General features: G+C 41.7%; 1 protein-coding gene across 2 annotated transcripts in view; it reads right to left on the bottom strand.

Moving 5' to 3' along the window:
- The window catches only part of CMIP (c-Maf inducing protein), a 171,838-nt gene that overhangs the window by 55,556 nt on the left and 99,912 nt on the right, over positions 1-16,370 (bottom strand). For both annotated transcript variants that reach the window (XM_075325846.1, XM_075325847.1), the window contains exon 4: positions 251-412. In XM_075325846.1, coding sequence (XP_075181961.1) covers positions 251-412 — 162 coding nt within the window. The remainder of the gene's footprint in view (positions 1-250; positions 413-16,370) is intronic.

Here is a 16,370-nt window from a genome sequence, read left to right as displayed (position 1 = left end):
AGTATCAAAATGGCGCGTACCGAGCACTGAACAGTTCACTCATCACTTCTGCGAACAGATTTCCTTTAAAATATTAAAAAAAAAAACCTTAAAATTCTTCTTAGTTGCCATAAGTGTCCACCGAAAGATTACTGTGAATGGGATGCAAATGACACAGTGACATGGATCTGCCATCTGCTAACATATAGAGTTGATGGCTTCTCAGAAAGCAGATCCTTAGGAAGAGTAAAGTAGTGGGGTAACGTCTTACCTCCGAAAGTAACTTGGAGACAATTTCTAGTGGTGCCTGGTGGATGGAGTCATCTTGCAGTGGGGAGGTCAGTGCCATATCCACCAAGGATCTAATCTCCTTCAACACAACCTCCCAACGATTCGGGTTACTCAGAACCTTTTTGTACTTGTAAATCTTTTTCTGGAACATAAAATTGCACACTCGTTATGAATCATCTAATATTCCATATTTTTCGTATACAATACTCATTCGACTTTTTACATACGGCTTCTAGTAATGCCCAGAGAGTGACTTTGGACTACAATATTCCAAAGCTAGCAATTCGAGTACCTTTCTTATTATTTTTTAAATTCAGTCTCTCTAATCGGCACTAATTCGCTGATTTTGGAACAGTTTTTCTTTTTCTTCTAGGCCTCTCCATTCCAAAGTTATGCCCTTGGTAAGAATGATGCAGATTTTCTCGCCAAGCAACTGGGCTGGTACCACAGAAAGTCTCTGTGGGCATTGGCCTTTTCTCCTCTGACCTTGGCCAATCAGAACACGGCCACACCCACACAAAAATTCTTTGGGTACACGCTCACTTTGTGAGTAAATTTGCATCTATATTTCCGGAGGCCATAACTTTGGAATGGAGAAGTGTAGAACGAAAAGAAAAACTGTTCTAGAATCAGCAAGGCAGTGGCAATCAGACAAAGAACTTGGTTTCAATAAATAAAAAAAAAAGTGAAAGCTCCTTTTAAAAAAAAGATTGAAAAGATACGGCTGCCTTATTCTAGAAAAAGTGCAAAAAGTCAATGAGTTGGGTCAGGAATTGGTGTTTCACTACACTGAAGTGAATGAAGATGATCTGCAATACCACAAATAACCTGAGGACTGTTGTGGCGCTGTTCTGCACATTATCATCATGCTTCATGCCAACTTTCACTTTTTTGAGCAAATAAGATTAACCAGCAGTTGTATGTAAGGAACAAAAAGGCATAAAAACAGATATTAATAAAAAAAGTAGCTATTTTGGAGCAGTGAAATTAAGTGAACCCGGATGAGCAATAAAAGGCATACTACATGTCTCTATGGGGGCTTACTTGGCACTTGATAACCATTTATCAGACGCAGCTGGCACATATATCACATGAAAAATAACCCTGGCACAACATAATTAAACAATACAGAGACATAAGCACCCAAACCGATTATTTTTCTACTGTCAAGTTGCATGTTTTATGAGACCATTTATATATCTTTTTTTTTATCGTTTTTATCATTATTTATGTTACTCTGAAATTTTTAAATTGTTTTTGGACCGAAAACAAGATTTCCACTAAGTTCGCTGCCAAAATCATTTTATGTTAGTCAGCTGCATTTTTGACATATAGCGAAATAAATGCATGCCGATATCAAGTCATATTTTAGTTTTTGGACTACAGGCAAAATGAGAACGTGTCCTAAAATAGATGGTAATGTGGCGGATCGAGAAATATCGATTCGCTTAAGTCATCGGCAACCACATCCCATATTGCCTAGGTGGAAGTAGTTTCTTGAAATACACCGACCCAAGGATATACCTGGACGCCCTGCTTGTTAACCAATTAAATGCCAAAGTCAACCATTTCACTTAAGAATGTAACTCGTCAAAGAGTTGGATATTGACTAAAAGGGCCACTTAAAATGGGGGTTATGGTGGTCTCCTAAAAAAAGCCACTCCTTGGCTAGGTCCTTCCCGGAGGGATATCTGGATATGTTCTGTGTCGAGACTCCTAACAGAAAAAGAAGATAACACGGCACTTCTGTGAAAAAGAATGGGTGCTCTGGAAGAGTCCAACCCCGTACAGACAAAAATGGCTATGTTCTGTGTTGAGACTCCTAACAGAGGCTCCATGGACCTTTTTTGATTTGCATACTTAAGAATGTAAGGCAAGTCTAGAAAGTTAGTTCTAGACTTCCGGCGGCCATACTATATAAAGTCCTGTCCAATTCGAGAGGATACCAGGTGATCACAGGAATCAATGGATGCCATGCAGTGCTTTGTTTTCCTTGCAGAAGGACATTTACTCTGCTACGACACACCAGTGATCTGCTAACTTCAGGAGAATCTGCAAAATGAAGAGTTATCCAATTCTACTCTCAGTTATGATGCCAAGACCATCAAACCTTTAGGGGGTTAAGCAATTAATATTTGATAACTTGCTGATGACCCCCTTGGTGTTTGATACATGTGCTCTTCATGTTGCATGTGTCTATACCATGCATTATGCAATATTTATAAGCTAGATCAAATAAAAAAAAAAAAAAAAAAAAAAGAGAGAGAGATAATGGATGCATCAAGTCTTTATGGGGTTAAGCAATAAATTAATATTTGCTACGTCTGGATAACTTGCCGATGACCCCCTTGGTGTTTGATACATGTGCTCTTCATGTTGCGTATGGCTATACTATGTTTTCTTCAATATCTACAAGCAAAAGCAAATTAAAAAAAGCAAAAGAGAGAATGGATGCATCAAGCCTTTATGGAATTAAGCAATTAATTAATATTTGTAAATCTGGATAACTCGCCGATGACCCCCTTGGTGTTTGACACATGCGCTCTTCATGTTGCATATGGCTATACCATGCTTTCTGCAATATCTATGAGCTAGATCGAATAAAAAAAAAGAGCATGGATGCATCAAGCCTTTATGGGGTTAAGCAATTAATTAATATTTGTAAATCCGAATAACTTGCTGATGACCCCCTTGGTGTTTGATACATGTGCTCTTTGTGTTGCATGTGGCTATACCATGCTTTCTGCAACATTTATGATCTAAATCAAATAAAAAAAAAAGAGAAAGAATGGACGCATCAAGCCTTTATGGGGTTAAGCAATTAATTAATATTTGTAAATATGGATAACTTGCTGATGACCCCCTTGGTGTTTGATACATGTGCTCATTGTGTTGCATGTGACTATACCATGCTTTCTGCAATATCTATGATCTAAATCAAATAAAAAAAAAAGAGAAAGAATGGACGCATCAAGCCTTTATGGGGTTAAGCAATTAATTGATATTTGTAAATATGGATAACTTGCTGATGACCCCCTTGGTGTTTGATACATGTGCTCTTCATGTTGCATATGGCTATACCATGCTTTCTGAAATATCCATGAGTTAGATCAAATAAAAAAAAAGAGCATGTATGCATCAAGCCTTTATGGAGTTAAGGAATTAATATTTGTAAATCTGGATAACTTGCTGATGACCCCCTTGGTGTTTGACACATGTGCGCTTCATGTTGCATATGACTATACCATGCATTATGCAATACGGATCAGCTAAATCCAATAAAATAAATGGAGAAGGAACGTTTTCGCTACCAAGATGCCAAATATGATCAATGCCAATATGATATGATAGTCAATGCCAAATATGATACTAGTCGTGTAAGTGTGCGTTCCTCAGATGCTACAGAATCACCTCCCATTGCAGTGAACTGGTTAAAATGCCCACCACGAATTCCGCTCTTACCAGCCAGGCTGCAGACGCTTTCTCTGGATTCTTCTTATTTCACGCAGCGCAAAGGAACCTACATAAGGCTCCCGTTCGTTTACCGATCAGCAGGACCGGAAAAAAAAAATGCCGATCTCCGCTGTCACCCTAAAATGTTTGATCAGTGCTGAAAGATCTGCGTCTTATAAAATGGCTCTGCTGGTTTCATTGGCTGCTGTGGTCCCTGCTGTCACGTGCCAAAGCGCGTGATGATGAGAAAAAAAAAATCTTATCTGTATCATTTCCTAGCCTGAAAATCATATATCCTAGAGAAAAGATCACCTTGCAACAGAGCAGGCACACATCGCGTACCCAGACACGGAATAGATTTTATTCTGCTCACAGGTGGAACGACGTTATTCACTGTTGACTCTAAAGAGCAATGATCTGCTTCACTGCGTGCCACTCCACCTGTTATTTATAGAGCACTGCCTCCTACTAGCAAAAGGACTGGCGTCTTCTCCTTCAGTCATTGTTAAAAAAAACAACAAAAACCTATTTTAGATTTTTTTCACATAGTTGGGAGAAAAAACGCTATGACCGCCAATAAGGCTCCCACCAGGTTTCCGAGAGTCCTAAATGGCAAATCTGTCTAGTAATGCAACAATATATCTTGGTTAATATTTATCAGTAAGTGAGCCATTAAAGTTAGGAAAATATAAAGGCACCCTCATGCTTACCAACTCTCACAAAACACAAGGAATCTCTTGGAAAATTGCAAGACTTCCTGGAAGAGTAAACAAATCTCCAAGATGTAGCATGTCCTGGCAAAATATTAAATCCGGAGCTATGATGAGGTAGAAAGTGGTTCCCCTGCACTGTCGTCTAACCAAACGATGAGTTGGATTAAGTTGACAGGTTTATCTATACGTTTCGAGGCGATCTGGCCTGTTCTTCAGGATAAAACCATTGGAAGATCTCCGGGAAGTGCAAGCAAATCTCCCAGTAACATTATGTTCTAACAAAATACTGACCTATCTACATTCCCGAGTCCTTTTCAAACCTGGGTACTGCCACAATCAACAACTCAACCCTACGACTAGCAAAAAGTGAAAAACCTCCTGGAAGAGCAAGCAAATCTCCGAGATGTAGCATGTCCTGACAAAATATTCAATCCGGAGCTATGATGAGGTAGAAAGTGGTTCGTCTGCGCTGTCGTCTAACCAAACGATGAGTTAGATGAAGTTGACAGGTTTATCGACACGTTTCGAGGCGATCTGGCCTCTTCTTCAGGATTAAACCATTGGAAGATCTCCAGGAAGTGCAAGCAAATCTCCCAGTAACATTATGTTCTAACAAAATACTGACCTATCTACATTCCCGAGTCCTTTTCAAACCTGGGTACTGCCACAATCAACAACTCAACCCTACGACTAGCAAAAAGTGAAAAACCTCCTGGAAGAGCAAGCAAATCTCCGAGATGTAGCATGTCCTGACAAAATATTCAATCCGGAGCTATGATGAGGTAGAAAGTGGTTCGTCTGCGCTGTCGTCTAACCAAACGATGAGTTGGATTAAGTTGACAGGTTTATCGACACGTTTCGAGGCGATCTGGCCTCTTCTTCAGGATTAAACCATTGGAAGATCTCCGGGAAGTGCAAGCAAATCTCTCAGTTGCATCATGTGCTAACAAAATACTGACCTCTCTACATAACCAAGTCCTTTTCAAGCCTGGGTACTGCCACAGCCAACAACTCAATCCTAGGACTAGCAAAAAGTGAAAAACCTCCTGGAAGAGCAAGCAAATCTCCAAGATGTAGCATGTCCTGACAAAATATTCAATCCTGAGATATGATGAGGTAGAAAGTGGTTCCTCTGCACTGTTGTGTAGCCTAACGAGTCGGATGAAGGTGACAGTATTATCCATGTGTCTCGAGGTGATCTGTCCTATTCTTCTAGACAAAGCCATTGGTTTATCCAAAAGAAGAGGCTAGATCACCTCGAAACGCGTTGATAAAGCAGTCAACTCCATCTGACTCATCGTTTGGTTACATGAAAATGCAGAGGAACCACTTTCTACTTTATCATATCTATGTTTGGTGTCTCTACACCTGTGGATCTGCAGCAGCCTTTATGCCTACATAGTGGTTGTGTCTCACTAGGTGAGGAGATTCATTCATCCCCCTCACCCCTGTTTTACGAAGTATCACCTTATTGTGCTTTAATTTTTACCTTTAGCTCTCATCCTCTTCAATCCTTGTCATTGTTACTACCAGCAGGCAAAGTCTAGGACCAGCAAAAATTGGAAGATCTCTGGGAAATGCAAGCAAATCTCCCAGTTGCATCACGTCCTAACAAAATACTGACCTCTCCGTGTTTCCAAGTCCTTTCCACACTTGGATATTGCCACAGCCAACAACTCAACCCTAGGGCATAAAAAATGTAAAAAGGCCTAGAAGAGCAAATAAATCTCCAAGGTGTAGCATGTCCTAACAAAATATTCACCTCCCTCTTCACTCCTGGACACTGTTACTGCCAGCAACAAAACTATAGGACCATCAAAAATTGGAAGATCTCCTGGAAGAGCAAGCAAATCTCCCAGTTGCATGATGTCCTAACAAAATACTGACCTCTCCATGTTCTAAAATACTTTTCACACTTGGGTACTGCCACAGTCAACAACTTGACCCCAAGACCCGTAAAAAGTGGAAAACCTCCTCGAAGAGCAAGCAAATCTCCAAGTTGTAGCATGTCCTGACACAATAGTCAACTCTCTTCTTGATCCTTGGAATGGCAAAAAGTTAAAAAACCTCTTGGAAGAGCAAGCAATTCTCAAAGGTATAGCATGTCCTAACAAAATTTTCAGCTCCCTCTTCAATCCTTGACATTGTCACCTCTAGCAACAAAATTATAAGACCATCAAAAATTGGAAGATCTCCTTGAAGAGCAAGCTAATCTCCCAACTGTCCTAACAAAATACTTACCTCTCCACATTCTCAAGTCAAAAAGTGGAAAACCTTCTGAAAGCGCAAATAAACCTCCAAGGTGTAGCATGTCCTGTCAAAATACTCACCTGTCCTCTTCACTCCTGGACACTGTCACTGCCAACATCTCGACTATAGGACCGGAAAAAATTTAGAAACTTCTCATAAGAGTAGGTACCGTAATTCTCACAGGTGCAGCATGTCCAGAAAAAAATACTTACCTTTCCTTGTTTTCGAGTCCCCTACATTGGACAATATCACTGCCAACATCCCAACTCTAGGTCCAGCAAAAACTGGAAAACCTCTTGGAAGAGCAAACAAATCTCTTAAGCTGGTGTCACACATAACGACGACGACAACGACGTCGCTGCTACGTCACCATTTTCTGTGACGTTGCAGCGACGTCCCGTCGCTGTCGCTGTGTGTGACATCCAGCAACGACCTGGCCCCTGCTGTGAGGTCGCCGGTCGTTGCTGAATGTCCAGCTTCATTTTTTGGTCGTCACTCTCCCGCTGTGACACACACATCGTTGTGTGTGACAGCGAGAGAGCGACGAAATGAAGCGATCAGGAGCCGGCACTGGCAGCTGCGGTAAGCTGTAACCAGCGTAAACATCGGGTAACCAAGGGAAGACCTTTCCCTGGTTACCCGATGTTTACGCTGGTTACCAGCCTCCGCTCTTGCTGCCAGTGCCGGCTCCTGCTCTGTGCACATGTAGCTGCAGAATGCATCGGGTAATTAACCCGATGTATACTGTAGCAAGGAGAGCAAGGAGCCAGCGCTAAGCATTGCGCGCGGCTCCTTGCTCTCTGCACTGTGACATGTAGCTGCAGCACACATCGGGTTAATTAACCCGATGTGTACTGTACCTAGGAGAGCAAGGAGCCAGCGCTAAGCGCGGCTCCCTGCTCTCTGCACATGTAGCACAGCGACGTTATGATCGCTGCTTCTGCTGTGTTTGACAGCTAAGCAGCGATCATAACAGCGACTTACAAGGTCGCTGTTACGTCACCGAAAATGGTGACGTAACAGCGACGTCGTTGTCGCTGTCGCTTAGTGTGACACCAGCTTAAGTTGCAGCATGCCCAGACTAAATGGTCATATCTCACTGTTCCAGAGTCTTCTTGATCATGAGAACTTCCATAGCCACCAACCCGACCTTAGGATGTGAAAAATTGAAAAACGTCCTGTAAGACCAAGTGAATCTCCCAGGTGCAGCATGCCCATAAAAAATACTTGCCTTTCCTCATTCCTGGAGTCTCCCTCCATTGGGCACAGTCACAGCCAACATCCCAACTTAGGGACTAGCATCGTAACATTGTGGTGCCTACCAAAAGCAAGGAAGATTACAAAATGCAAGAAATGAGAAAGAGTTGGGTCCGGTCTTCAATTTGTATTCATCCTAGGGATGTGATAAAGGGGGTCATATTTTATAAATGGAATTTAAAATATGGGGGGTCATGTCTTGTGTAAATGGGCACGACTATCAATCAAGGAAGAGAGAGCTAGATGGAACACAGTTGAATAGTTTGGCCACGCCGAGGGGGCACCGATTGACTGTGCTTGGTTTGAATAGTAATTTTCTGGTGACAGTTTCTTTACTGAGCTGCTAGTAGGACTCATAGACTTACTTTTTTCAGAACCTACCTGATTTCATGCACGGATGCCTAAAAGATCTTCTAGAAAGATTGTAGGAGACGTGATTGAGGTTAGAATATATGTACAACACTTGTTGCTAGGCCAGAGGATTAATGTACTGAACACAAGCTTGGTTGTGTCATGGATGGCTTCTCAGATATCCATCTACACAGTAAGACTGAGAACCCCCTCAGATAATAAGTTATTTATTCATTGACCAACCATGTCCATCCACACTTATAGGAAATACACCTGACTGAACTCATCTGGCATCAAAACAGGTTGATTCAGTTTTACTATGCAGGTTTAGATATAGGGCATCACGTATCTAAGGTTTTTATAGGCGTACAAAAGATAGTAGTGCTATTTCAGAAGAACAGGAAATTGGGACCACCAATGATCATATTACATGAAAGAGTGAAGACGAAAAGTGAAGTGAAAAGTGAAGCCTAAGGTTGGAACTCAATGATACGTAGATAGCCACTATGGTTGAGTGATGGGTGAGCGTCTCATTGCTCTTTACTGGTCCATGTCCAGACAACTGAAGTTCCAAAATGAGTCAAACTGGCCGGTGGGGCTCACCATGCTGGACCTACATTAATACAATCTTCTCCGATAAAAAAAGCAATGGATCAGAAGTGAAAAATCAATGGATCAGAAGTGACCAGAATGATCACCCACTACCCTCTGCCATATCTAGAGAGGCAACAGCCCTAATAGTAGTATGACCCTTTTTTCCATCATCAAATGTTGTATAGTTCATATTGTAGTGGCTGGTGCTGGTGGGGTTTTCCATGCCGGATTTACACCAATACAATCTTTTCAGCTAAAAAAAAAAAGCAATGGATCAGAAGTGAAAAGGAAATGGATAAAAAAATGATCATAATGATCAGCCACTACCCTCTACCCAAATCCAGACAGGCAACAGCCCTAGTAGTAGTATGACCCTTTTTCCATCATCAAATGTTGTATAGTCTATATTGTAGTGGCCAGTGGGGTTCACCATGCTGGATCTAAACTAATACAATCTTTTCAGATAAAAAAGCAATGGATCAGAAGTGAAAAAGCAATGGATCAGAAGTGATCAAAATGATCAGCCTTTACCCTTTGCGCAAATAATAACAGGCAACAGCCCTAGCAGTAGTATGACCCTTTTTTCCATCATCAAATGTTGCATAGTCTATATTGTAGTGGCCAGTGGGGTTCACCATGCTGGATCTACACTAATACAATCTTTTCAGATAAAAAAGCAATGGATCAGAAGTGAAAAAGTAATGGATCAGAAGTGATCAAAATGATCAGCCTTTACCCTCTGCGCAAATCCATACAGGCAACAGCCCTAGCAGTATTATGACCCTTTTTTACAATCAATCTGACCAGCGTTAGAATAATTTTTACGACAGTTACAATGGACAGAGGTCCTAGGAGTATTGACTTCTCTATAAAATACTGTGTGCAGTTTTCTAGAGGAAACCTGGTGGATAATGTCTTGTCTGGTCTTACTTATATATATCCGTGATAGAAAAATAATTCTTTTGTTTCCTTGCTCGTCTAGTTCATGTCTTCCATCTCTTTGTGTTTGAGGCCTTCAGCACATGCACGTAGCCATTAGTTACAGAGATTAATGCGTGGTCTGGCGCATGACCAGAGGCCTTGGATCTAGAATTACAATAGCTTGAAAAGCACATGCAGCTGGGAGTGATTTGTGCATGAAGAATAACAGCCGTGCGCTCCTACTAAATAGTGATGGAGGTTGGAACTCATTCAGCGTCGTGGCTTCTAAACTTCAGTTGGTGGGGTTATTCAGTTCTGCATCAGGAAGTATCTCGGTGTTTAGTTTGTGTGTTACGGTATAAGGAACACTTCCGAGTCTTAGTGTTTGCAAAGCTACAAAGACCTTAAAGACACATACTTACAGAAATTAAAATTCTAATGAAATAGAGTTTGCGCCAACGACCAGCCAGATCAATAAAACTGGTTGCCCCTTTGTGTAAACAGCTTTGTATGGACTCCGCATGGACCTCTGAAGGTGTGCGTTGGCACCAAAACATAGGCAGCAGGAGGCATGTTGACTTGCTGACCCATGTCTACATAGAAGCCAATCGGTGGTCACTTGGTAGACCTCTTTAGACGGTTCGAACAGAATGATCATTAACACAATCGTGACCATGATTAGCCCACTTTGTGTTCACACAGGACAACATGCTGCCAAGAACGATAATTTTTAAGCAAGCCTAAAAATTATCACACCCGTCAAACAAGCATATTGCTCTTTTGCCGGGGGCATCTTTAGACTAACCAATAACCGAGAATAATAATATAATATTTATCCACTTATATAGTGCTCTTAATTCCATAGCGCTTTACATACTTCACTCCATTGGGGTTCACAATCTAAAGTCTTTGGATTGTGGTAAGAATCCGGAGAACCCAGAGGAAACCCATGCAAATACGGGAAGAACATACAAACTCCTTGCAGATGTTGTCCTTGGTGGGATTTAAACGCAGAACCCCAGCTCTGCAAGACTTCAATGCTAACCACTGAGCCACCATGCTCTTTCTAGAAACTTGTCCCATGCAGATGCAACCCAAGTCCTATAAGTTGTGGGATGAACTGTTGATTTGTTTTTCTACAATATGCCATATGTGATCAGATTCAGGTCTTGAAAGAATGTTCAACACTGCCATGTTCCCCATACAATTCCAGAATGTTTTTGGTCTGCAGCAATGTTTAGGTTGGTGGTAAGGTAAGGGTCATTATAACATCCACAGGGTGTCCCAAAACCCATGGTTTCCCAATAAAACATTGCTCACAGAACCATCCTGGCTCCAGAGGTTTTCCTTCTTTAACCTCCTGGTGTCATCTCTTCCCAATTTTAAGGGACACACATGCAACTGGTTGTCCACATGATGGGAACGAAAAAGTGATTCAGCCCAGACCACCTTATTCATTTGCTCTATGGTTTAGCATTGATGTTCATGTATGTAGTGGACAGGTGACAGCACAGGCACTCAGACTCGTTCCCACACCTTTCCAAACTAGTCTACAGACACTTTGTCGGTAATTTGCACTACAGTAGCTCTTATGTGGGATCATACCAAACTGGTTAGTGTTGCTTGACCCAGGGATCATTTTGGCATGGGTACTCATGACCCCATCTCGAATTCCAATGTTGTTTTATTCTGATCCACTAATAGTAGGTACTAACCATCACATGCCGGGCACTTGTTTAACCTGAAGCACATAAGTCCCAATGCTAAACCTCCAACAGGGTCCCCAACTATGATGGATGTAAGATTGGTCTTCTCATATGGGTTTCCTTTTCGGAACCACCTAGACTACAAGGCTCGGGAGCGACTGCAACCACTTTGGTTATGCCTCTACTACTGGGACCCTTCAAGACCCACAGTTTCAGAGATTCTCCTCACACAGTCGTCTGGCCAGCACAATTCGACTCATCAAAGTCACTCAGCCTTACTCGTTGCCATTTTTACTTTTTCCAACCTATCAACTACAGGAACGGGCTGTTCACTTGTGACTTAATATGTCCCAACCCTTGCCAGGGGTAGTGCAATTCACGTCACTGTTCAATGGGGATTAGGCTTGGCTGTGGGGTGACGTCACAGCCCAACGCATTAAGAGGCTAGAGTGAAATATATTGGGACCAGTACTGGACTAATAAACAGAAACGCTACAGTATGCATTGGGAGGAGATCCAGTGCTTAAAGGGAAGCCATCATCAAAAGGACTTGTTTAAACCAGGTTTTTGTGTTAAATTTTTTAAACATTTTTGGCCTTTCTTTCATACCACAATTTTCACAATGTTCATTGGGGCTTTTTTAGTCCTTTCAGAAAGGTGTTTTCAGAAAGCTCCTTATCACCACAGGCAGAATTACAATGACCGATAACACTTCTACACACAACTTATAACACAGTATCCAACAATCACAATAAGCAATGTCAAAGCTCCTCTTGCTCCCTCTTCCTTCTCAATATAATTTGCACACACTCATTAGGCACTTTCATACAAAAGTTAGGGTTAGTGACCATTGTAGCTAATGTACATGTGGTATTTCCCGAAACAGGAGGAAGTAAGAGTCTAAAAAAGCCCCGGTGGCCAGTGTGAGAATCACAAGATTGCTATTTTTTTCTTAAATTTTGTTATGTTAGAGAAAAATAATTGCCCCCAAAAATACATTCAACACAAAAAAAATTGGTTTTAATAAATTGATCGCTTTCGGAATCTGGAGCCTGGTACCCCAGATCATCAGTGCTGGAGGGTATTCTTGATGTGATGTGTATAACATAACATTTGAGACTTGGTTTCTTCTTTTAAAGTTCTCAATATAGGGCACAGTGTATTTGGTCTTCCACAGGTAACCGTGTCGAACAACTTGAATCTCATCTACATTCACACCAATGGCTCTCATCAACATCAAGGATACCCTGGAGGACCGATGAACCAAGGTCCTACACTCTGGATTACATGACAAAACGTTGTCACGCAATGCATGTGACTCACTGTACTCACAACATAATGGCCACCAGAAGTAGTTTTGGTAAACAATGCATGTGACTCAATGTGTCCATAACATGATGTCCACCAGAAGATGTCTTGGCACGTACTGCATGTGACTCAATGTGTCCATAATATGATGGCCACCAGAAGTAGTCTTGGCAAACAATGCATGTGACTCAATTTGTCCATCACATGATGGCAACCAGAAGAAATCTTGACACAGAATGCATGTGACTCAATGTGGCTATAACATGATGGCCACCAGAAGAAGTCTTGGCACCCAATACATGTGACTCAATGTGTCAATAACATGATGGCCACCAGAAGAGGTCTTGGCATGCAATGCATGTGACTCATGATGGCCACCAGAAGAAGTCTTGGCATGCAATGCATGGGACTCAATGTGTCCATAACATGATGGCCATCAGAAGACGTTTTGGCACGCTATGCATGTGACTCAATGTGTCCATAACATGATGGCCACCAGAAGAAGTCTTTGCACCCAATACATGTGACTCAATGTGTCAATAACATGATGGCCACCAGAAGAGGTCTTGGCATGCAATGCATGTGACTCATGATGGCCACCAGAAGAAGTCTTGGCATGGAATGCATGGGACTCAATGTGTCCATAACATGATGGCCATCAGAACAAGTCTTGGCACACAATGCATGTGAGTCAATATGTCCATAACATGATGGCCACCAGAAGTAGTCTTGACTACAATTTTTTTATGATCCAATACAAGTTCTTCTGACTTCCACAAAAGATTCTGAGCTCAGGGTATCTCCCTCTCTTCATGTGCTTCTTTTAGCAATTGTAATTCCAAAGAGTGAGGCTTCTGGTCACACGCCAGACCAAACCTTAATCTGTGTAACTAAACCTCTATTCTGCAACTGCAAGAAAAACAAATTTGTTCCAAGTGTGGTCACTGAAGAACATAGCATTTGCTAATTCACTTGTGATAATAATTAGCGAGGTCTACTGCGGAATAAATGGCTGGCAATATGTAAGTAACACTTGTCCAAGGATCTTAATGTAGCTGTAGAGGTTTCCAGTGCTCAAGGAACAAGGGAAAGTCATTTGTTCTAAATTTAGGGTAGGTGAAGACCAACTTGGTCAGAAGAACATCTAGAATAAACCTATCTACCAAGAAACGGAGAAAATAGACAATAGGTCATAGAGGCCCAAAACTATAAAGTCTAGAAGTCTAGAAGAAATGTCGAAGCTATGGACATTACAAAAAACAAGCCTTATTACGTTAATACTTATATGGAACACTCATGAAGACCACCAATTCCAACAATTCGTAATACTGGTGAAAACCCATCTCACTTTGGAATGATATTGTCTTTATACTACCACCAAAATGACTTTCTCCTCAACTTTCCCAGATTTTTGATTACTTCATATCAGCTCATCATTTATATATTGGATTACATAGATACTTCTTCACCCTTTCTGACTGCTCTTTAGGACTTCAGAGATCTTGTTCAATATCTCTTCGTAAGGTGGCTACATAGAGTGGATAGCTGTTGTTTGAACATGCCTATTTTGGTGTTGGGGGAAAAAAAGGATTGGGCATGTTGTATTTAAGAATATCCAACCCTATGTTTCTGCTGCCAGACTTCTCATGCAATAAAACATGCATGCCATTATGCATGTTTATAGTGGAACTGGGAGGAACGGAGTTTGGCCATCAGCTGTCTTGAGTCCACTTCTTCTGAACAGTACTCCTGGACAATAAGTAAAGTATCGAAGTGACTGTTGAAGCAGTACAAGAAGATCATTTAAAAGACCTTCATGAGGTCACAGCTCTAAGACAAGCGGCACTGACAAACTATCTGGCAAACCAACATATATAGATTCTATAGATACTCATTCTATGCGGACCACTTTTGAAGGAATCTGTCTCTGGAAGAAGCTGAGGAGTCATAACTATTGCAGCTGTGATGTTTAGCTGCATTGAAGGAGCTTGGAGTCTTTTCCTTTTTGTGTCTATTTTCCCTCTGTTTGTCTCCCTTTCCTTGGGTTGTAATATTGCAGTGGGGAGACTATTGTTCTTGCTGGTCTTCTCACTAGTCAGGGGAAGTTCAAGCAAACCATGAACCTAGGTATATGACAGCAACAGGGGAAAGGACCTGTATAGGAACGTTAGGAACCATAGGGAGGACCCGTATAGAAACGTTAGGAAGCATTGGGAGGACCCATATAGGAACGTTAGGAAGCATTGGGTACAGGCTCAAGTGAGTTGCAGGAGGTGTCCATTCTTCCCTCTCCCTATTCCTTCTATACCATTCCTGTTGCTACCGATGTATTACACTACAATTGGAGCATCTGTACGCTCCGGCGTGACAAATTGTCTTGATATGGTCAGGTTTTTTTAATTTTGCAATAGTTCCTGTCCACAAAAGTTTTATTTTCTGGAAAGAACGTTTTCTCAGAACTTTCAAAGAAAGCTTGTTTCTTCCCCACTCAACATCATTGAGTTTGAACACTTGTGGCCAGTTTGAATAACTGTGATGGCCCATATGGTGGAAAATGTTTATTAATGAGTCTGTGTAATGATCGTTCACTTTTCGTTCATTGGTTCAACTGGTTCTTTAGTATAGCTACTACGGTAGTAGTGCTTTCGCCTATCGATTCACATATCTCATTCTAATCAGCCACAAACATGTTCTGTGGCCTCAATAAAGAAGAGGGAGTCTCACCTCTTACCCTTACTTGTGAGTCTGGTCCCTTTGATCCCAAATGTAGCAACCACCCAAGAACGGACATATCACTGGTGAAACTCAGGAGCCCAGAAGGTTAGGGGGCCCATTTCTGCTTCCAAAATTGATAGAATTGTGCATGGAGATGAGATATCGTCCCTCTCCATTTGTGTCCACCACTGCTGAGCCACCAGTTTTCACCGGTGGGCACTGATATTAGATTACTGCCATATTCACCTTAAAATAGTGTGATCAATCAGCAGGACTCTAGTCAAGGGAGTCCCAATAATCAACCAGTAAACCCCACTGTACTAGAGACACAACGCCGCTATCGTCCATGCCACCATGTCCGGTGCTCCAACTCAACGCCATCAAGTCAACTTCCCGAAGGAAATCAAAGATGAATAACCACATATCAAATAGAGCTGCAAACTATGCAACAGGTGAAGGCAAATGAGAGGGTTAAAAGGTTTTCCCTGGCGGTGACAGAGTTACTGTTTAATACAGGAGGGCGAGGTGACAATTTTAGATTGTGTTTAGGACACAGTGACGTCAGATCTCGGCTTCTCGGAATCCAGAAATTGTTGATAATTACAGAGTAGAGGTGCAAAGGTTCATTACACCGGTGATAACACCCATTTGAAAAGAAATTTATATAATTACCTTACTAAGTGATGCCTTGTTTTAGTGACTACCCCGACTGGAGATGGTACACAGCTTCCCGTCTGTGCGCAGCCGCCAGTGCCAGCAGAACAATGAGCATTTACAGCAACACACGAGCTGGGGTGTTTGCTTTACTACAATATACAGATTTAGTCACTTT

The sequence above is a fragment of the Anomaloglossus baeobatrachus genome, chromosome 10, assembly GCF_048569485.1.
Source record: "Anomaloglossus baeobatrachus isolate aAnoBae1 chromosome 10, aAnoBae1.hap1, whole genome shotgun sequence".
NCBI classification, from domain to species: domain Eukaryota; kingdom Metazoa; phylum Chordata; class Amphibia; order Anura; family Aromobatidae; genus Anomaloglossus; species Anomaloglossus baeobatrachus.
The sequence above is the reverse complement of the archived record's forward strand: the minus strand, read 5'-3'. Positions and strand labels throughout refer to the sequence as shown.